Genomic DNA, 24,297 nt, shown 5'->3' on the forward strand with positions numbered 1-24,297 from the left:
TGTTCCCAGGTTTTATGGATCAAACAACATCTGCGCGACTACGGTTTGAAGTTTCTTACTACTCCAATTTTAATTTATAACTCTGCTGCCATTAGCATCACTAAAAATCCCGTACAACACTCTAAAACAAAACATATCGAAATTCGATATCATTTCATACGGGATTGTTTTGAAAAGAAATTAATCGATCTTGAGAAAGTACATACCGATTTTCAAAAGGCCGATCTATTTACCAAAGCATTTGACAAAACTCGATTTAACTTTTTTGCTTGGTTTAAATGGATTAAAAACCCTTATAGATGTACTGAAACAAGGTTAATTATCTTTGTTTTTAGTTTATTTTTCTTTTTCTTTTCTTTCATTTTTATGTTTTGGGTTTTTGGGGGTGAAAATTAGAAAATACAAAAATACTGTGCTTTTTGTTTGTATAGATAAAAACCAAAAACATTTGAAAATATTGAAAAAGACAAAAATATTGTGTTTTCTTGTTTAAAAATATTTTGAAAATCCAAAAACAACTTAAAATTTTGAAAAATCAAAAATATAGTGTTTTCAGCATGTATAGAAAAATATGAAAAAACAAAAAGATTGTGAAGTTTTGTCTTGTTTTATAAGAAAATTGAAAAAAACAAAAAGATTGTATTTTTAATTATGTAAAGAGAAAATCCAAAAAGATTTTTGCATACGTTTGCTGAAAATTATGTCAATTATCTACATTTGAAAGACATATATGTGTATATGTTTGGTCCTGATGTGTACTTTTTAACGTTTAGGATAACCATTTACCTGATAATGGAAAGTAATTGGGGCGATTGTTATGCTTTTTACTTTATTCTTTTGCTGAAAATTATGTCGGTTATTTAAGTTTGTGGAACATGCTTGCATGTTTTGGTCCTATTATCCACTTGTGGTTTGATAGGTTAGCCATTAATCTATAGACTAAAAATGACTGGGGCGATTGAACTTATTTTAGTTTTATGCTCCTCAAAATTTTGAGTTTTTGAAGCAAAAAGAGAAAATGGTAGTACATTGATCATTTGACCCCATATCTAGCAAGAAATAAGCTTAAAATATTGTGTGCTTAATTGCATTGGTGCATTGATTGGTCTTAAACAAGCTGTTATAGTAAAGTATGTGATATAAACATAAAGAAATGCCAAATTGAAAGAAGTGTTAGTCTCTAACAAAAATCTCGGTAATGATGGCAGAATTGTAATAACCTTTCATACTCAAGCCTTATATTTGTTTGATCACCAAAAGTAAAATAAAGCAAATAACAAGCGTTGAGGTTCTGGAAACTGTGAGTCTTTATGCGGCTTAATCATCTGGGTATTCATATGCATGAATATTTCATCCGCTTTTAGAGCAAACCCAAAGTCAATAAACTTGATCACCGTTGTACATCGTACAAATTTAAATTACTGACTTGATCAAAATCCGCTGTTAGTCATATATTTGTTTCTCCCTTGCGCGCGTCTCAATACCAGTAAGAAACGGACCCCAGGGGATACAATGTATGTAAACCAACAGATGGACTCGTGCATACTCACTCATAGTAAAGGAAAATCAATGCATTACTCACAAATTTCTGTAAATTCAAATTTTGATCAACATTATAATGGTTTAAGTCAAGTTGGGGTGATTTGGTAAAAACAAAATTAAGCTTGAACCGAGATTAGAGGCTGATAATTTCTGATATTCTGGGCTCTAATTGAACATTTAATCATATCACAGATCCGCTTGAAAGTTTGTTATAAGATTTAAGTGGACAACAATATCAATGACCAACTTAACGCCAGTCACAATATCGCTGAAATATAAAACTGTGATGGAAGGGCAATTTGGTCAATAATATTCTCTGCTCAAACTCACCAAAAATTAAAAATATGTACTGCTTTTGAAAACTCATACAAAAACACAAAAAATTCTATTTTATGTTTTCTTTTCGGTTAATTCTCTTGTAAATATCTTTCATCAATTCAAAATACCAAAAATATTTAACCTTTTCATTTACATATTATTTAAATTTTCTTTATGTTAAGTGTTTTTGAACGTAAAACACATTAAGGTATTTGATCATCGGGATACGGGTTCTCGTTGATTTATTTATTCAACAATTGGTATCAATAAAGTATTAATTTAGTTATTCATTTAATTATTATTTTATTTAATGTTTTAATTTTTTAATTATTTAATTTAAAAAATTACATAAGGGTAATTCGTTAGTCATGTATAACGAATTAAGGTCATTCCTAACTAATTGGATTCCAATTCGTTAACTTAATTCGCTTCCGCCACTCTGTAACGAATGAATTCTAATTCTTTAAACATAAATTAACGAATAAAGCACGATTTACTACTAATTCGTTATTAATTCGTCTTAAAATTTTAACGAATTAATTTTAATTCGTTATGCCACGTGTGCTTTTAAGATAACGAATCAGCTGATTCGTTATTTCAAATTTACAAGAATCTGATGACTAATCACATTGGAGATTGTGCCGAGTCAGAGTATATAGGGATTCGTGAACCTATTCATCTCCCATATTCATCTTTATTCATTACATACATAATGTTACTCTGCCTAATTTTTCTCTAAAATTCGATCATCATTGTACTCAATAATAATCCGTGTTTCTTAATCTTAAGGTAAAGACGATTACACCGTGATTATTTTCGTCATATTTGATGAAGATCTTGAGGGTTAATTGTTTGATTGTGTTAACGGTTTTTATGTTAATTATAAAACCCTTAATTTGCCTATTATATATCATGTTTTGGTACAAATGGATATGCTGAATCAGCTCGCGATGTGTTTCCGAGATCCTTGTGATCATTTGTTTGGTTATACAACGTTGATTATGTTAGAATTAATTTCATTTTGCAATTTTGACTTTTGATGTTCTTGCCGATTTTGACTTGGACCTTAATTAGTCAAAGATTAAGCCTAAGGGCCATTTGTTATATTGTAACGAATTGGAACTGTTTCATGTCTAATTCGTCACATAGATCAAATGAATCGGGTTTTCATTTAATATTTATAACGAATCAGATTTTTATTCATTATTTTTAACGAATCGACCTTTAATTCATTAACTCTTCAATCCTGATTCGTTAAGATCTAATTCGTCTTATTTACTTGATAGCGAAGTAGCTAATTCGTCATAACAAATCACCAGTTCGTTATAACGAATCAACTTATTTAACGAATGACATTTTTAAAATTATTATAAAATTAAAAGTTTCTAATTTAATATAAGTTTATATTATTTATTTAATTTTTAAATTTTACTAATTCTTGGATGTATTTTATTACCAATTGTGGCCGATAATATGGATCGGGATCCTCCCGCTGCTGAGCCACAACAACAACAACAGAAACAAGGTATTCCATTACTTCTATATGACAAACGACACAATATTTGTGCCTTTGTTGGTACAAATTTTTCTGATGAGAATACTTTTGGAGAGATGTTGGCGTTCATCCGTTGCTCGCGTATTAACTATGCAGTCACAGCAAATCTTGACGTTCGATTCAGCATTGTCCGTTAGTTTTGGAACACTGCTCGATATGTGGAGACTGAGAACCACATTGCTGCCGAAGTGAATGCGAGACAAGTTGTGATATCAACTGAGACTGTTCGACGGGTGTTGAGGTACAATGAAACTATTGATGACCCGTGTGAGTATCAGAAAGAGCTAATTCGAGGGTTATTTGGTCGATTATTTTATTCTGGTAATCTTGAAGACTCCATGTATAACAAGGCATACTTGTGTCCCACATACAAGTACTAACTACACGTTCTTATACACTGCCTTGATGGACAAAAAGGAGGTTTTGACGAATGCCGTATCATGCTTCAATCGACATTCGTTGCGTTAATACTTAACAAACCTTTCAATTTCTCGGAAATGATCTTCGATTATCTTAAAGAGAATTGTATTGTCGAGAAACGCAGCACAAAATTTTTAATGTATCCTCGGTTTATCCAACTGTTCGTTCAGGATGCAATCCGTGTTTTGGCGATCGATCCAACACGAATTGAAGATAAATTAAAGTTGGAGCACATGACGGCGGATACAATGCGAAGGATGAAGTCGTATCGTCAAACTCCTCCTCCACGAGTCAAGCGTTCGATTGGTCATGGATCCAATCCTGATTGTGAATGTCCTTCTAGTGATCGATGGATCCACGATGACTCGGATTCTGAGCGTGAAGAAGGTGAAAGTGGGAACGATGGTGATGAGGGTGATAATAGTGATGGTGGTGATGGTAGTTATCTAGCTCAACAGCAACGTGTTGAGGTTGAGGCAGCTGTTGTTGAAGCTGCTCAACGTAAAAGGAAGTGGAAAGAGGTGGAAGGTGAAGGGTCCTAGAAACGTCGAGTGACTGCGGGAGCTGGGGTTTCATTTGGCGCTCAGCCTCCAAGGTCGTCTATTATTCAACGCCCGGCGGTGCCGCTTACTACTAGCACCCCGGTATTCACGTTGACGACTACTCTCACTTATGATCCTAGGCTTGGCATGATTTCACAGTCTATTCTATCCACATTGCCAAGGCCTACGACTGCTACATCGGTGGTTCCACCAACTTCAACGATGATGCCACCACCGCCTATAGATATATATATTTTATGAGGTCCACTCGTCCTCAGGGTCCTGTTCAGCCAATTCCTCCTTCGTTTCATGCCATGACACAGGATCAACAGATGAATGTGCTTTTGAGCTTGCTTCATCTTTATGAAAATCAGATGGTTGCTGATCGTCTGACTCAAGAGCGCATGATGGATAATCAAAAGACGCTGCTGAGTTATGTCTCTTCCTTCCAAAAAGAGACCAAAGCCCTTCATGAGATTGTTACGTCTTAGGGGGTGAAGTTATAACAAAAAGAATACATGATTCTGCAGCTTACATGCAAAGATGATGCGCTCAAGAAACTCAGAAACGATGATGAAGATCCTGATGAGTCAGGTGCTGGGGTGAGACGAAACAAACTCACGACCCAACCTCTGATGCAGGTACTAGTGCTACTGCTGGTGATTCGAGTAAGAAGTTGATTGTTTATCATGACTCAGAGAATGTTAAACCCATTGAGTCGATAAAAGCCAATACTGTTATATTTGTTGATGTTGAGGGGTGATCAGAAGAGTTATAAATGCTGATGAGATTGAGGTTGGGCAGTTCGTGGAACGGTCTTTAACACAAGAGTAGATTTCTATACTGCTTGGTTTAAATGACAATGAACTAACCGTGTTAGAGGCTGGGGTGTTGTGGAGGTCGGAATGATGAAGAGTTCTTGAATGATCCAATTATTAAGATGAGCACGTCTTTCATTTATCAAGACGAGGAAGTTGAGATTGAAGATTTAACGGCTGAGGAGTATCCTGATTTATTTCAACACTCTAATGTTGATCAGGGTGCTCCAGTATTTAATGAAGAAACTGTTAAAGCAGCCGAAGATCAGTTGGAGAAGGAATCAAAGGGCAAAACTTTTGATACAAGATTTGATTCGAAGACTGGTCCATCAATTGAAGATATTCAAGGCTGGTTTGCTTATAGATACAAGAGAGCTCGTAAGATTATCAATGCTTACAGGTATGTGGATAAAGAGCTAGAAAAGGAAGCCATTGCACGTGTCAAAGCCAATCAGATGACTTCTTTCAAGGTCGTTTCAAAAGTTCGAGGTGATATTATTTCATGGCTTTTCGATTATGAATTAAAAGTGTGTATCATCAAATGGGAGAACGGCGTTCAGTATTATGAATAGACTGCTGACGTTCTCTCATTACCAAGATGGGATGTACGGACTCTTGCGTACCGTCCATTTATTAACCGTGGCGGGAATCACCAAACAAGTTGGTTCCACCAACATTTGCTGTTTGAGGTGAACCACGGATTTAAATTCTTTAAGCCACAAATCCCGATTCGTAAGCGTATTGATGAGATCGATCCAAGAACTGGCTGGAGGAAGCTGGTTCTTAAAGTTAAACCACCGAAAACAATGAAGCGTGTAACAGTCAAGACACTGAATCAACACATGTATTTATCTTTCAACCGCTAGAATTATGACAATCGAACTGGTGAGGCCGTTATTTTTCTGGGTAAGGGCTTGAAGACCGAGCTGGTTAAGATTATTGATCCGATGTAGCTCGTGAACTTGACAGAGACCGACAATGATGTGTTGTTCAAGAATAAAATATTAATAGAGCGTCGTGAAGACTATGACCGAGCAATGCAATCTCAACGTGTTATTCGTGTGTGTCATAAGCATGGGATTCACAGCTGCAGAAACTGGCAGACGAAGTTCTTCAAGCATGGGGGTGTCTGTTAGTGCACGGTTTTGCGTCTCGAGTCTTTGTAACTTATCTTTTGTATTAATTAATGAAAGAAACATTATTATATTAAGTTAATTCGTGAAGAGAGTCTAGTTCGTTAAGAATGTTTAACGAACTAGAAGTTAAGTTAAGGTTCCTCCCAAATCGTTAAGGATGTTTAACGAATTGGGAGTCTGTTTCGTTAAGTTTGTTTGTTTGTTTTTTAATGTAACGAAGTGGAAGGCTAGTTCGTTAAGGAATATGTAACGAACTAGACCCATCTTCTATATATAGAGGTAAACACCTCTGTTTAATTAAAGTATTGATTTAATAGTATTGAACCTCTGCCGAATTATGTTCTTGATCAATCCTTCATATATTTAACCTATTACATAATATATACACATACTACAACTAATACTAATAATATATAATAGATCTATAACGTATAAACTATAACCGATAAAGAGTAATCTACGAACTAGATCTGTGTTAATCGTATTTGGATCTTAGATCTGAGATCCGAGACATTCTCATTAAGTTAAAAGTCGAATACTACAATTGTCAAGAGTTCGGTCATTTCACCAAGGAATGACAAGCCCAAAAAGGAATATTTTCTTTTTCATCAAATACTCAAGATAGAAACTTAACAACAAGAAGAGGTATAAAAACAATGTGTCAAAAGAGAAACCTAAAGGTATTGATTCTGATAAACCTAGTGTGTCACAAGCCTAGATTGCTCAAGAAGGAATTGACTGGTCTCAAAGGTTATTGGGAAATGTCTTTATTGAGTAAAATCAAGCAAACTTGGCATTGTTTGAGCAGGCTGAGCAATTTAAAGATGCAAGGGGTGATAAGCTTACTGATGATAGTGATGTATTAGATTCAGAGACTGAATCAGATGATTCAAGAATATAGTAGCAAGAAAATTTTGCTTGTATGTCAAAATTAGAAGAGGTTAGTTCTAACTCTTCTAACTTATTGTCGGTTGAATCTGTTAATGTAATGTCAACCATGGTCGCTGAAACTCTAGACACATAATGTTTTCAATGTGATGAAAACAAGTCTAAAGTTGAAATAATTCGTCATCACATTGAGACATTGGTGTGTGATTTAACCATTCTTCGTGATAACTATCGACAAGCAACTGATATTGAAAAAATATCCAAAGAAAAAATTGATACTTTTTCATATAGTAATCATGATTTGAAAGTAGAGATTTCAATAAAACTAATTGTTATTGAGAATCAGTTTCAAGAGATATTGAAAAATGAGGTTTTAGAGTTGAAGAATAAATTGGGCAAATTCAGAGATTCATCCTTGTTGTTAAACAAAACAATTGTCATAAGTGGCCATCAAAAGGGAAGTAACAATGGTTTGAAGTTTGTTGAAGTTCCTCCTATTTTTCAAGATGATTATACAAACATTCTAGTCACCAGAGATCGTTTGGAAGTTGATTATGATAGTCCTCTGACTCTTAGTCCTCCTATGAATAGAATAAGGTAATAAAAAAGAAAGAACCTAAACATGTAAAACCTGAGATATCAATTCTTATAAATGTAATCTCATGTTCAAATTAATATGGTTTTCTCTGAAACTGATTGTGGAGTTCTAATTGAAGATGTTGTTGAACCAAATGTGGTACATAAGGAAAAGAACATCCCACGTTCTAAAATTATACTTTTTGTGAACCACATGATTTTGAAAAATTTGTGTATGGTGCACACATTTCAAATGTGACTGAGATTAAATCAGAAAAACCCGTGATTTTTATTAGGATTTGATGAAATTTATTAATCCTATTAAGAGTAAAATAAAAAGTGGTAAGGTTTACAAACTATAAGGGGTAGAAAAAGTGTTTGATGAAAAAAATATTCCTTTAAGTTTGATTAAGCTTGAATTAATTGAGATTGTGTTTAAGAACAAGACATCAAGCTAGAATGAACTTGAGAAGGATTTTGAAAATTCAAAGATGGTTAAGAAGACTAAACTTAAATCAAAAGTGAAAAATCAATTTTTTAAACCTATGTAGTTTGCAAGTTCAACTGGATCGGATTCACTTTAGGGTTTTTCTGACTGTTCTAATCTAGATTTTTATAAGAACAAATGTGAAAGAAAAGTGTGTAATTCTAATGTAAAGGTTGTATCTTTTCAACATGAGAATTCATAACTTCTTAACTATTCACCCAAGTGTTTGTTGATATGAGAACTTGTTTCTCATCTGGTGAACGAGGTCATGTGGCATGGAAGTGTGAATCTAGGATTAAACAAATTGAAAAACATTTAATCATGGAACAAGTTCCCATGATTTAAAGTATTTTGAAAAGACAACCTTCTCACGCTAAGCTTGATGGCACTCAAATAATGTTTCATGAAATTAAACCTAGAAAAGTTGTGAGTGTTAATTTTAAAGAGTTTAATGTAAATAGCCAAAAGGTTGAGCTTATTCAACTTATTTGCAAAAATGAGAATTATAATGTAACTCGTGACGGGTATTTGAAAAGAAAGTCAAAAGAAAATTAAACTTATACTCGTATGCATCAATAACATCTGCAGAACACGAAACATCATTCAAGTGAAATTAAGGTTCCTGTTAATGTTCATCCAATGAGGAAACATGAGATAATATTATGCCGAAAGGAAATTAAGGATAACCCAAGACTGACGCTTGGGTTGTCTTTTTGAACTAATCACTTTCTTGTTGTGCAGAGTTCATCTAAGACAATTTCATGAGACAAATGAATCATGGATAGTGGATACTCTTGGCATATTACCGTCAACATTATTCTTCATCAAATGTTAAAGATATTCAAGGGGGTTTTGTGGCGTTTGCGGGTAATCAAGTAGGTTGATTACAAAGGAAGGAGAAGTTTCGAATGGTGGTATTACATTCTAGAAAGTTAATGATTGTGACAAAGTGGATCATAATAAGTTGAGTGTTTCACATATTTGCGATAAAAAGTATACCACGTACTTCACTGATAAAGATTGTGTTATTCTCAATCCGGGATTTGTTATTCCCGAGGACATGATTGTCATGCGATCATCTTGATCAAATGATATATATGTGCTTGATATGGCATTTAAAGTATTATCTTCTTCAACAGCAACGTGTTTGGTCTCTAAAGCAACTAAGAAAGAAACGATCCTATGTTACAAGAGGATGGGTCACATTCACGTTCGAAAGATGAATTTTTTACGGAAAATAATTTTGTGGATGGTGTTTTACTGAAAAATTTCAAGATGACCGATCACTGTGTTGCGTATAAGAAAGGGAAACAAAAGAAGAAATCACACTCGTTGAAGTATATCAAATCTATTGATACTTCCTTGGAATAACTTAGAGTAGAAATCGCACCCGTTGATGCAGATCAACTCTATTCTGGGTGTGTAGATGAATGGTATCACGTTGATTGTTAGAGATACACTACACCACCTGCTAGTAAGGGACCTGATTGGATGTTCGACTATGATGGTCCATTTAATTCATTTACTCATTCAGTTGATGTGCAGGCACAAGACATGGTTCGTGCCTATTTGGAATAATAGTTGTTTTCCATTTCAAGATCTTCTAACTATGAAGATACTATTGTACATAATCGACCAAAAGCATAAGATGATGTTTCAGTTTCTTCAGATGATGCCGACTTTGAAGATTCTTCTTCTGCTCCATTTGTTGAATCTCAGGATGTTTCTGAGATACAAATTGAAGATTCTTTCCAATCTTTGAATGATTAAGCGGCTGAAGAAAACGTCACAAATATTTTAAGACAATGTTGAAGTTCATGACAATATGACACATAGGATTCATTCTTATCATCCGCAGGAAAAACATTATTGGTGATGTCAATGAATGATTTCGTACTTGTAGACAAGTTGCTAATGTATCCGATGATAATGTATTGTGTGCATATGATGTGACACCCGGTAAATTCCCAATCCCTTAAACCAAGTAATCAACCTAAATATTAGGTAATTATGTTATATGCGCCTTGCGCGAGCGCGCTATGTTAGAATCAGCGCGTGCATTTGTTATGTGCGCCCTGCGCGAGCGCGACATGTTAGTCAGCGCGTGCATTTGTTATGTGCGCCCTGCGCGAGCGCGCCATGTTAGTCAGCGCGTGCATTTGTTATGTGCGCCCTGCGCGAGCGTATTGGTTTTATGTTTCTATAACTTAATGTTGTCTAATGGGCTGACCGTCTCGCATGATGCTAAGGCGGGTGCATCCCAAATCGTCTATGCGCGTGCGGAAGGGGAACTAACCTCCCCGCATGGCGGGAACATTGAGAGCTAGTTTGTCTGAAGCTCCAAGATGGAATTGACTTCAACATAACTGATCACTATGTTGAAATACCAAGACCACCTGGAGAATCTACAAATGAAACTCAATGTCCCTAACTGCGAGAAGGTTACGCACCTACCCGCAGCAAAGAAATGTCCTTCACGCAGAAAGCTATGCGCACAAAGTGATACGCACAGAACACTTAGTCTATTCTCCAGACGTAAGGAGATTACTCCCACCCAAAAGGAAACAGTAGCGTGTTTCAGAGATTTTCCACTTTTTACTGTACACTGACAAAAGTACCTGAAAAAGCACACTGTAACATGAAAAGTCAACTGTCAGCCACCCTATTCTCACCAACCCCAGACCTGCATGTCCTGACCAAATCAAATCAAAATCTTTTATCCACTACTCCACTTTTAAATAAATAATAATAATTTCCATACCTTATCATCATTACACCTAGATATGAAAAGATTACAATCCCCTAAAGCAAGGGATTGTGTTCCCTTGAGTTCGCCTATAAATATGTAACCTAAATTATCACCCAAAACACACTTCAAACTTCTCTCTTAAGAACTGCAACTTGCACTGATCATCTCCCAAGCATCCGTTGTTTTCGTTTCCGATCCTGTTACCAGGTAAGCCAAGAATATAACCTTGAAATCTGCTTTCCAACCCTTATATTCTCCTAATTCTTGATCTTAATATATATACTTCTTGTTATTTAATCGCATTCTAGACCTTCAATTCTGAGGCCAACACCAAGAAAACCCGAATCTCGATTAATCCCTTAACAAGAACCACAGGTGAGTCTCACAGCCCCTATTTTCACTGTTTTCACTGTTTTTTTAAACTGTTTTCGGGGCGAGGGACACGTACTTAAATAATGTTTTATCATGGTATACTTACAAGCTATGCAAGCGATTATGTGTTTAAATTATATTTCATGATGAGCAATGCGAACGGTTATCTAAGGTTTTCGATGTATGTGCGCTAGAACTCGAGTAAGTGATCACTTTACCATTGGAACTCTAAGGGTAGGGACTGCTGGTTTGATCCACCCACTCGTAGGGGTCGCACCTCTTTGCATGGACGAGTGCCTAGTATGGTCATGGGGCAGTACTATGGGTTTGAGCCCGCTCGTAGGGGTCGCGCCTCTTTGCATGGACGAGCGCCTTGTTTTCCGGCACAACGTCCGCGCGTAACCCGCGGTACGGAATTATTGATTAGCTCGTAGGGGCAGCGCCTCTTTGCATAGACGAGCACGGTTTTTCAGAAATGTCCACGCGTAAACCGCGGGACGGCATTATATTATTTAGCTCGTAGTGGCAGCGCCACTTTGCATGGACGAGCACACATCCGGTAATGATCGCGCGTAGCCCGCGGAACGACTTTTATCAGAAAAATGTGTCAGATCTATGTTTTCATACGGATTATCAAGTATATGTTTAGACATGAAATCAGAAATGTGTTTCAATATGATTTTATCAAGACTATGATGCAATGCGATTTATATAGTTACTAAAACTTGTGAACTCACTCAGTTTATACTGATTCAAATGTTTTTACGTGTCTTTCAGGAGATAACTAGGTAGCGCATGGAGTCACACTTAGAGCACCTCACGCTGAACATCTAAAATTAGCTTTTTGGAAGATTTTAGTTCTATCCCTTCGATGCGCGTAGTTGTTCCCGCCGCGCAAGGGGATAGGGCGTGAAAATCTTCAACAGTTTTATACTTGGATGTTTTTATGTAATTTTTAAACAATGTAATGTATTTGTATTAAACATTTCATGCGCAATGAAAATCTTACTATAAATGTTTGCAATGGCCCGTGCTTAATTATCAATCCCCACTCGCGCGCGCCCGGCTGTTTCCGCCGCTCAGGGCCGGGTGTGACAGATTGGTATCAGAGCACTGGTTATAGCGAACTAGGAAAAGAAGTTTTAACCTAGACTATAACCGTTGGGGGAAATCGCATGAAATATTTTCAAAAGAAACTATACACACACTTAGGAACACGGGTCACACAGTGTCTAGTAAATAATGATAATATTATGTGCTCAGAATACATGCGCTAAGATTGATATGTTTTCACTCTTTTAAAGCGAGAATGCCTCCAACTAAAGCCAAGGGAATTACCATGACACCCGAGGAACTCGCGGAAATAATCGCGCAAGCAATCGCAACACATGAGGCCAGCAAGGCCGAATCAAGTCAGGGTCGTCAGAATGAGACCCCAGAACCCGAATCAGGAGCCTTGGACAAAGGATGCTCCTACAAGACATTCATGGCCTGTAAGCCTTGGCCATTCAAGGGTACCGAAGGGGCCATTGGGCTCTACAACTGGATTGACAAGATGGAGACAGTTCTCTCCATTAGCAGATGTAGTGAGAACCAGAAGGTCCTTTACGCGACATGCATGTTCCAAGAAGCAGCTTCGTCTTGGTGGAAGCTTCAAGTGAAGACTTTGGAGCGAGAAGTTGCTCTTCACAAGACCTGGGAGGAACTGAAGGAAATGATGATGAGAAAGTTCTGCTCTCGCGCAGAAATCCAGAGTCTGCAGCAGGAATTCTGGAACCACACCATGGTAGGAACGGATATCGACGCCTACAACAACCGGTTCAACGAGCTTTGCCAGCTGGTGCCAGACATGGCAAACACGGAGGAAAAGAAGATCGAGAGGTATATTTTTGGGTTACCTCCTGTTGTTAGGGTTCCGCTCAACGCCGCAGCGCCTCCAACCTTTGATGAGGCGGTAGCGCGGGCCATCACCCTTACAAGGGATACGGTCCGTGCGGGTATGTTGACTACGCGCGGAAACGAACAGCGAACCTCTGACTCCAAGAGGAAATGGAACTCTCACCACCGAGGGTTCGACTCCAAGCAGCCACCGTTCAAGAAACAGGAAAGCGCAAGGGTTTACGCGATCCAAGCCGCGGAGCCATCAAGGAAAGGATACAGCGGGCCTTACCCATGGTGCAACAAATGCAAGTTTCACCACGAAGGTAAATGCGCGAGCGTCACGTGCGCCAAATGTAACAGGCCAGGGCACAAGACGATGAATTGCCGTGCTAAAGAAGCTGGAGCCAGTGACAACTGCTACGCATGCGGAAAGCCAGGGCATTTCAGTCGGGATTGCCCGCAAAGGGGAAACCAAGCTCGCGGGAGAGCTTTTGTGATCGGCGCGGGTGAAGCTAAAGAAGAGCCGAATGTGGTAACCGGTACGTTTTTGCTTAACGGCCATTTTGCATCTGTCTTATTTGATACTGGCGCTGACCTAAGTTTTATATCTGCTGAGTTTAAAAACTCCCTAGGCTTAGCAACCAGTAGGCTAGACACGCCTTATACTATAGAACTAGCCAATGGTAGGCAGTTATGCGCGAACGAAAGAACTGAACAATGTGTTATAGTCATGGGAGGTCACGGGTTCAATATTAACTTGTTACCAATAGACTTGGGAAGTTTTGACATTGTGGTAGGTATGGATTGGTTAGTCGAGAACCGCGCGGAAGTTATTTGCCATGAGAAGCAGGTTCGGATCCCACTGTTGAACGGAGAAACCTTGGTGATTCAAGGGGAAAGAAGGGGAGTTGCGACGAAACTAATTTCGTGCCTAAAAGCGCGCAAGTGCCTAAGGAAAGGGTGCTACGCCTTCCTGGCGCATGTAGTAGAGAAGAAAGGAGATGAGCGAAGAATTGAAGACTTACCAGTAGTGCGCGAATTTCTAGAAGTTTTTCCTGAAGATTTGCCCGGATTACCGCCGCCGCGACAAGTCGAGTTTCGTATTGATTTGGTCCCAGGAGCTGCGCCAGTAGCTCGAGCGCCTTATCGACTAGCTCCATCTGAGATGCAAGAGCTATCCAATCAGTTACAGGAACTATTGGATAAGGGTTTCATACGCCCAAGCTTTTCACCTTGGGGAGCTCCAGTACTGTTTGTTAAGAAGAAGGATGGTTCGTTCAGAATGTGTATTGACTACAGGGAGCTGAATAAGCTGACAGTCAAAAATCGGTACCCCTTACCGAGGATTGACGACTTATTTGACCAGTTGCAAGGATCCAGTTATTATTCGAAGATAGATCTACGGTCCGGATACCACCAACTTAGGGTCCATGAGGAAGATGTGCCGAAAACAGCCTTCCGAACTAGATACGGCCATTATGAGTTCTTAGTGATGCCTTTCGGGCTAACTAATGTGCCGGCTGTATTCATGGATCTGATGAACCGCGTGTGCAAACCATACTTGGACAAGTTTGTGATTGTGTTTATAGATGATATTCTGATTTACTCTCGGACCAAGGCCGAGCATGAGCAACACCTGAGATTGATTTTGGAGTTGTTGAGGAAAGAAAAGTTGTATGCAAAGTTTTCCAAATGTGAGTTTTGGCTTAGAGAAGTTCACTTTCTCGGTCACGTTGTAAACGAGAAAGGAATACACGTTGATCCTTCCAAAGTCAAGGCCATCGAAAACTGGGAAGCGCCAAAAACCCCAACTGAGGTGAGGCAATTCCTAGGACTAGCTGGCTACTATCGACGCTTCATCGAGAACTTCTCCAAGATAGCTCTACCACTGACCGCGCTAACTCAGAAAGACAAGAAGTTTGTTTGGGGCGAAAATCAGGAAACAGCATTTCAAATGTTAAAACAGAAGTTATGTAGTGCGCCAATTCTGTCTCTGCCCGAGGGGACGGATGACATCGTCGTTTACTGTGACGCTTCACATCAGGGACTCGGATGTGTCCTTATGCAGCGAGACAAAGTCATAGCGTATGCCTCGCGCCAACTCAAGACCAATGAAAAGAACTACACAACGCATGATCTGGAACTTGGAGCGGTTGTCTTCGCGCTAAAGATTTGGCGCCATTACCTCTATGGTACAAAGTGTATAATCTTTACGGATCACAAGAGCCTTCAACATATATTTGATCAAAAGGATTTAAACATGAGGCAACGAAGATGGGTGGAGTTGTTGAATGATTATGATTGTGAAATTAAGTACCACCCTGGAAAGGCGAATGTGGTAGCAGACGCGCTAAGTAGGAAGGAGCGAATAAAAACACTACGAGTCAAGGCTCTAAGGTTGACCATTCACACAGATCTCTCTACCCGCATCCGAGACGCTCAGCAAGAAGCCTTGAAACCAGAGTTTGTTAAAAACGAACGCCTTGAGGGTATGATTAAAAGTTTGGAACTCAAAGAGAACGGCAATCTATTTTTCGCTAACCGCATATGGGTCCCTCTCAAGGGAGGATTGCGCGAGCAAGTATTAAACGAAGCTCACAAGACACGGTATTCCATACATCCTGGCGCAGACAAGATGTACCAAGATGTTAAAACGCTGTATTGGTGGCCCAATCTTAAAGGCGCCATCGCGACGTATGTCAGTAAATGCCTGACGTGTTCAAAGGTGAAGGCTGAATACCAGAAACCATCAGGGTTGCTTCAACAGCCAGAAATTCCCATGTGGAAGTGGGAACAAATCTCTATGGACTTCATCACCAAACTGCCAAGGACACCTGGGGGTTACGACACGATCTGGGTTATTGTGGATCGGCTAACTAAGTCAGCGCACTTCCTGCCGATCAAGGAAACCGATAAGATGGAAAAGTTAGCCCGATTGTATATTCGAGAAGTAGTTTCAAAACATGGAGTCCCAGTGTCCATCATTTCTGATAGAGATAGTCGGTTCACATCAAGGTTTTGCAGATCGTTACAAGGAGCTCTAGGTACTCGCCTTGATATGAGTACAGCTTATCATCCTCAAACGGATGGGCAAAGCGAGCGAACAATCCAGACATTGGAAGATATGCTACGCGCGTGCGCGATCGATTTCGGAGGTAGCTGGGATACTCATCTCCCATTGGTTGAATTTTCTTACAACAACAGCTATCACACAAGCCTCAAGGCTGCGCCGTTTGAAGCTTTGTATGGGCACAAGTGTAGATCCCCACTGTGCTGGGCTGAAGTGGGTGACAAGCAAATGACTGGTCCAGAATTGATCCAAGAAACAACAGACAAGATTTTTCAGATACGGGATCGCCTTAAGACAGCGCGCGACAGACAGAAGAGCTACGCAGATGTGCGAAGGAAACCGTTGGAGTTTCAAGTAGGGGATAAAGTACTTTTGAAAGTCTCTCCATGGAAAGGAGTCCCCCGTTTCGGCAAGCGAGGAAAGTTGAATCCGCGCTTCATCGGACCATTTGAGATCCTGGAAAGGATCGGTCCGGTTGCTTATAAACTCCGTTTACCCGCCGAACTCAGTGGAGTTCATGATACGTTTCATGTGTCCAACCTCAAAAAGTGCTTATCTGACGAAACGTTGATTTTGCCGTTGGAAGAGATTCACATCGACAAACAGCTGCACTTCGTAGAAGAACCTATAGCAGTAACCGATTGGAAAGAACAAAAGTTACGCAGAAGCAGAATCAGGTTAGTAAAGGTTCAATGGAACTCGAGGCGTGGGCCTGAATTCACTTGGGAAAGAGAAGACCAGATGCGCATGAATTACCCACACCTCTTTCAGAGCATGGCTTCTGCCAGCAACGTCTCCTAAATTTCGGGACGAAATTCGCTTAACAGGGGGAGAATGTGACACCCGGTAAATTCCCAATCCCTTAAACCAAGTAATCAACCTAAATATTAGGTAATTATGTTATATGCGCCTTGCGCGAGCGCGCTATGTTAGAATCAGCGCGTGCATTTGTTATGTGCGCCCTGCGCGAGCGCACCATGTTAGTCAGCGCGTGCATTTGTTATGTGCGCCCTGCGCGAGCGCGCCATGTTAGTCAGCGCGTGCATTTGTTATGTGCGCCCTGCGCGAGCGTATTGGTTTTATGTTTCTATAACTTAATGTTGTCTAATGGGCTGACCGTCTCGCATGATGCTAAGGCGGGTGCATCCCAAATCGTCTATGCGCGTGCGGAAGGGGAACTAACCTCACCGCATGGCGGGAACATTGAGAGCTAGTTTGTCTGAAGCTCCAAGATGGAATTGACTTCAACATAACTGATCACTATGTTGAAATACCAAGACCACCTGGAGAATCTACAAATGAAACTCAATGTCCCTAACTGCGAGAAGGTTACGCACCTACCCGCAGCAAAGAAATGTCCTTCACGCAGAAAGCTATGCGCACAAAGTGATACGCACAGAACACTTAGTCTATTCTCCAGACGTAAGGAGATTACTCCCGCCCAAAAGGAAACAGTAGCGTGTTTCAGAGATTTTCCACTTTTTACTGTACACTGACAAAAGTACCTGAAAAAGCACACTGTAACATGAAAAGTCAACTGTCAGCCACCCTATTCTCACCAACCCCAGACCTGCATGTCCTGACCAAATCAAATCAAAATCTTTTATCCACTACTCCACTTTTAAATAAATAATAATAATTTCCATACCTTATCATCATTACACCTAGATATGAAAAGATTACAATCCCCTAAAGCAAGGGATTGTGTTCCCTTGAGTTCGCCTATAAATATGTAACCTAAATTATCACCCAAAACACACTTCAAACTTCTCTCTTAAAAACTGCAACTTGCACTGATCATCTCCCAAGCATCCGTTGTTTTCGTTTCCGATCCTGTTACCAGGTAAGCCAAGAATATAACCTTGAAATCTGCTTTCCAACCCTTATATTCTCCTAATTCTTGATCTTAATATATATACTTCTTGTTATTTAATCGCATTCTAGACCTTCAATTCCGAGGCCAACACCAAGAAAACCCGAATCTCGATTAATCCCTTAACAAGAACCACAGGTGAGTCTCACAGCCCCTATTTTCACTGTTTTCACTGTTTTTTTAAACTGTTTTCGGGGCGAGGGACACGTACTTAAATAATGTTTTATCATGGTATACTTACAAGCTATGCAAGCGATTATGTGTTTAAATTATATTTCATGATGAGCAATGCGAACGGTTATCTAAGGTTTTCGATGTATGTGCGCTAGAACTCGAGTAAGTGATCACTTAACCATTGGAACTCTAAGGGTAGGGACTGCTGGTTTGATCCACCCACTCGTAGGGGTCGCACCTCTTTGCATGGACGAGTGCCTAGTATGGTCATGGGGCAGTACTATGGGTTTGAGCCCGCTCGTAGGGGTCGCGCCTCTTTGCATGGACGAGCGCCTTGTTTTCCGGCACAACGTCCGCGCGTAACCCGCCGGACGGAATTATTGATTAGCTCGTAGGGGCAGCGCCTCTTTGCATAGACGAGCACGGTTTTTCAGAAATGTCCACGCGTAAACCGCGGGACGGCATTATATTATTTAGCTCGTAGTGGCAGCGCCACTTTGCATGGACGAGCACACTTCCGGTAATGATCGCGCGTAGCCCGCGGAACGACTTTTATCAGAAAAATGTGTCAGATCTATGTTTTCATACGGATTATCAAGTATATGTTTAGACATGAAATCAGAAATGTGTTTCAATATGATTTTATCAAGACTATGATGCAATGCGATTTATATAGTTACTAAAACTTGTGAACTCACTCAGTTTATACTGATTCAAATGTTTTTACGTGTCTTTCAGGAGATAACTAGGTAGCGCATGGAGTCACACTTAGAGCACCTCACGCTGAACATCTAAAATTAGCTTTTTGGAAGATTTTAGTTCTATCCCTTCGATGCGCGTAGTTGTTCCCGCCGCGCAAGGGGATAGGGCGTGAAAATCTTCAACAGTTTTATACTTGGATGTTTTTATGTAATTTTTAAACAATGTAATGTATTTGTATTAAACATTTCATGCGCAATGAAAATCTTACTATAAATGTTTGCAATGGCCCGTGCTTAATTATCAATCCCCACTCGCGCGCGCCCGGCTGTTTCCGCCGCTCAGGGCAGGGTGTGACATATGAGGACACTCATGCATTGGGTATCATGAGTGTCACTAGATACACCTGCTTATTATCATAGATAGAACCGACAAGTGTTTCTATGACACTTCAATATCTATCCTGGGTAGAAGCAATGAAAGAAGAGTTGCAACAATTCGTAAGACTGGGTTTTTGGGATCTTCTTGATAAACTGGATCGGGTGAAAAATACTACCCCGACAAAATGGGTATTTAAATGTAAAAAGGATGATCATGGGGTAATCATGCGTAATAAGGCCTGGTTAGTTGTACAAGGGTTTAATCAGCAAGAAGGTGTGTACTACACTGAAGTATATGCTCTAGTTACGATATTGGAGGTTATACGTATTTTTTTAGCTTAGGTTGCCTTCAAAAATTAGTATACTAGACTGATTAAGAGTGCATTTCTTAACGGGGATATCAATGAGGAGGTTTATGTGAAGAAACCTAATGGTTTTGAAGATCCGGAATATCTTTAACGTGTTTACTAATTACAAAATGCTTTATATGGTCTCCACCAAGCCCCAGGAGCTTGGTATAGAACACTTGCTGACCGTTTAATCGATTTTGGCTTCAAACGGGGTATTGTCAATTGTACGCTCTTTTATAAGTTCATGGAAGATGATCTCCTTGTAGTCCAAAAAAATTTGGATGATATCCTTTTTGGCTCAAAAACAACAAATTATGTAAGGACTTATGGAAGACGATGCAAACAAAGTGCGAGATGAGTTTGATGGGAGAGATAAGTTTCTTCTTAGGGTTGCAGGTTCACCAATTGATACTGGAATCTTTATTCATCAGACCAAATATGTAAACGATGTCTTGAGCTGATTCAAGATAACTGCCGGAAAAGTCTCTTATACTCCTCTTCTTGTTGGTCACAATTTGACACTAGATGAATTGGAGAATATCGTTGATCCAACCTTTTATCGAGCTATGATAGGCTCTTTAATTTATCTTATTACAGCACGTCCTGATATAATGTTTGTTGTTTGCTTGTGTGCTAGGTATCAATCGAGTCCCCGAGTGATTCATCTGGCTGCTGTAAAGCATTCACCACTCGAAAACAAAACATATCAAAATTCGTTATCATATTATCCGTGATTGTTATGAAAAGAAATTAATTGATATTGTAAAGATACGCACGGATCATCAAAAAGCTAACTTTTTTACAAAAGCATTTGATAAAACAAAATTAACTTTTTTGTTTGTTTAAATGGTTTATAAATACTTTCTGAAATTCAAAAGCACGGTTAATCACTATATTTGATTTTTGTAAAGTTTTTCTTTTATTTCTTTAATAGTTTGGTTTTTAGTGGGTGAAAATGCGAAAAATTCAAAAATATTGTGTTTTCTGTTTGTATAGATAAAATCCAAAAACATTCAAATTTGTGAATATTCCAAAAACATTGAAAAATTTCTCCTCAAAATGAATTTTTTTGAAGAAAAAAGTGAAATTGATAGTACATTGATCATTTATATCCTATATCAAGTATGAAATATGCGAAAAATATTGTGAGCTTAGTTTTATTAGTGGATTGGTTGTTCTTAAACAAATGGGTAAGGAATATTATGTGATATAAACATAAAAAATATCAAATTGAAAGATGTGTTGGTCTCTTGCAAAGTCTTAGCAATGAAGGCAGAAATGTAATAGTCTGTCATACTCTAGTTACTAGTTAACGCTTCAACGATATATGGTCTTAGGGCTTTAAATACTGTATTGATGTGATGCTTCGAAAGTTTCGAACTCCATTGGTTCTTTATGTGTAACGATTCCGACAAAATCAGGTATACCCTAGCCGGTATATACTATTTATGTGTTTTTTAATAATGAATATATGAATTATGATGCGTTGATACGAGTATGTATGATTCACAGTACGGATTATACTCGATTATACAGTTAATCGTATTGGAAATACGATCAACCGATTAACGGTTGTTGAAACCCGAACGAATCAAGAATTACATTATAGACGAGATATATGATATTTACTGATGTTTATGAAGTATTAAAGCTTCGGGATAAGTGAATTAAAGCACAAAAGAGAATTTTCGATTTAATGGTACGTCGGTACGTTAAACGAAACCTTTAATACCAAACCGAGCAAAAGACGATCGATCAAGCCGAAAAAGATGCACAATTATTAATAATATGATGTTCTAAGATAATAAATGCCATGGTTTAAGTTTTTAAAGTTTTTAAATCGGTTTTTTATAAATTTCATTTTTAAGCCGAAAACGACCGTTTTAGCCTCGTTTTAAGCCGAATTAAACATTTAACCGAAAAACGAAATGAACCAGATTATCCAAAACATTATCCAGATTGCCGAAATCTAAATGGGTGGCTAAGAATGGAAAGGTGGGTCCCACCCCACATCCCTCTTACTTCCGATCGGAATGGGGTAATATCCCCTTGCCTCTCATTTCTTTTTTTTAAGCAACCATTGCAAGATCCTACCTTTCTCTCCACATTATCACTCAAAAACCCGGATTTGTAGCAAGAAAAACAAGGTAAAAATCGAGTTATTTACGTTTTCATCTTCGTTTCTTGAGTTTATTTGCAAGAAAATGAGGTTTCAAAGATGAAAACCGATTCTTGCGTGATCAAGTGATGTATACGGGTTATACAAGGGATCTTGGTCCAAGAAAGGAGTTAAACGAACCAAAAACGAATTTTTACGGTTTAAATCTTGTTTTTAAATCATAACCGAACCCGTGAAAGAAATGGCTTGATTGTGGGTGTAACTTTCTTGGTGTGGTGTTATTGTGCTTGTAGGTGTTGTATCTAGTTGTTAACAAAGGCTAGAAAGCAAGATCTTTGCGATTTGAAGCTAAAAACACAAGGTAGTTCGGTTTATGTTCGGTTATGAGTTTTTGGACAGATTGTGAAGGGTTTAGAGTTAGGTCATGAAATTTTACAGAGGTGTTAAAGACATGAAAATATGAGTTCTGTGAAAATTTAGTAATTTTTGGACAAAGGATGAATATTTGGTGAATTTAATGCTCGGTTTTGGCTAAAAATGGTGAAAAATAGTTAAATATCATGAAAAATTCTGGAAAATTCCAGATAAGCTTTTTATAATGTGTAAAAGTCACACACAAAATTTTAGGTCCGTTGGAGAAGTCTAAGTAGACTTTTCGGTTAAACGAGTTCTAGGGTTTTCTAGCTCGGTTTTAGTGAAAATGGCATGTAAAAAGAGATTTTGGTTCTGGAAAATTACAGGGGACTATGTGGATGGCAGGGGCCATCCAGGAAAAATTTGGGATTTTTATAAGGTCGTTTGGTATTTACGACATATTTAGTGTTTAAATGGTGTTTAAAAATAGATAAATAAATTTTAAGTATAAAAATTAATTCTGGAAATATTTTTATAAAATTCCCCACTGTCAAAAAGTGGTTTGTGCAAAATTTCAAGATCCGAGATTAAACGGATAATTATTTGTGCTAAAAAGAAAATAAAAACAAACTTTTAATGTTTAAAACGCGTAAACCGGTAAAGTTCGCCTAACGAGCTGACTGGTGTATAAAAACCCTAAAAATGGACTATTTTCATATAACTGAGTTAAACAAGTAAAAATAAATCATCCGAAAATAATTCGGATGATTTGGGTAATTTTACCCGATTTAACAGTTTCCGGTACACTGAAGACGGAAACGGGTCACGCGGCCAATCGAGACCTTTAAACCAAGCTCTAATTTCACAACTACAATTAAATTATTAGTCAACAACTATTTTCGGGTCGTGTGTGACCAAACTCATTTTTGAAGCGTAAAAACGGATAACCGTGCTAGGCACGCAAAACGGGGAAAACGAACTAATAGTAATTTTAACTATTGAACTCTAAACGATATCACAATCTGAGTCCGGAGAAGTGTTTCTGGGTTAACATTGCCCCCGGAACGGCTACATTACTGGGTTAACAGTGTCCCCAGATGTACCGGTTAACACGGTTAAAGTTATATTAATAGTGATTGTATAGTAACGAGCTTAGGGATCGTATTACAGATCCGGACTAGTAGCTTACGTACTGTGTTACCTGCTTGCTTGCGATAAGGTGAGTTTCACGTGCCCCTTTTCTGAATTGTTTTTAAATATTTTCCCGGGGCAGAAAGCATGTTGTTATTGAAATGTTTAAGTACATACTAAACGCATGGATTTGCGTGTATTTATATATGTTTTATTGTACGGGAATCGTACGGAAATGTACTAAGATGGTAATTGTCTGAGTTGCTAACATTGTAAGGCCCCGCAACACGAGTGATTAGCTAAAAGCCGGTAGAGTGTGAATAGTACTCTTGGTCTGACAAACCCAACTGGTCCGGCATGGATTTGCTGATGTTTCCCAGCCAGTTGCACATGTCTATTTTGTTGTTATTTATTTTACTATGTAATGTTAGGCATAGCGGTTTGGGGCAGGTCCGTGGGCGGAGTATGCCACGGGGTTGTGTGTGGATAGTCAGAGGTTTCACTTGTGGGCTCAGCATAATTACATCGATAATATTATATTATGATATTGATTTATCATGGTTTACTCAAATTGTGAAATTCACCAACTATTCGTAGTTGACCCGTTTTCTCACATGCTTTTCAGGTACGATTAAGATGAAGTGATTGCTTACGTTCTAAGTGCTTGATGTGTGTAAGATTTGTGTGCGGGATGTTATGATACATTATATTAAATAGAATTATGTATTGTATTGTATGATGTGTGTATCACCTAGACGGTAATGAAATATGAGATAATGTAATTTAAAGTATATTAATGTATTCAGTTTTCTTTATAAACAATGTGGTTGATATCAGAGGTGTCTGTTGCATCCCGTTTACGT

General features: G+C 38.5%; 1 protein-coding gene across 1 annotated transcript in view; it reads left to right on the forward strand.

Annotated features, from left to right (window-relative positions):
- Positions 1–4,895: 4,895 nt before the first annotated feature.
- LOC143554422 (uncharacterized) overlaps positions 4,896–24,297 on the forward strand; it is a 61,603-nt gene continuing 42,201 nt past the window's right edge. The window contains exons 1-2 of the mRNA XM_077044181.1: positions 4,896–4,971; positions 5,427–5,665. Of these exons, the coding sequence (XP_076900296.1) occupies positions 4,896–4,971; positions 5,427–5,665 (315 nt within the window). The remainder of the gene's footprint in view (positions 4,972–5,426; positions 5,666–24,297) is intronic.

This window comes from Bidens hawaiensis, unplaced genomic scaffold (genome assembly GCF_021521415.1).
Source record: "Bidens hawaiensis isolate Kalapana, Puna unplaced genomic scaffold, B.hawaiensis_p1.1 tig00017677_1, whole genome shotgun sequence".
Lineage (NCBI taxonomy): Eukaryota > Viridiplantae > Streptophyta > Magnoliopsida > Asterales > Asteraceae > Bidens > Bidens hawaiensis.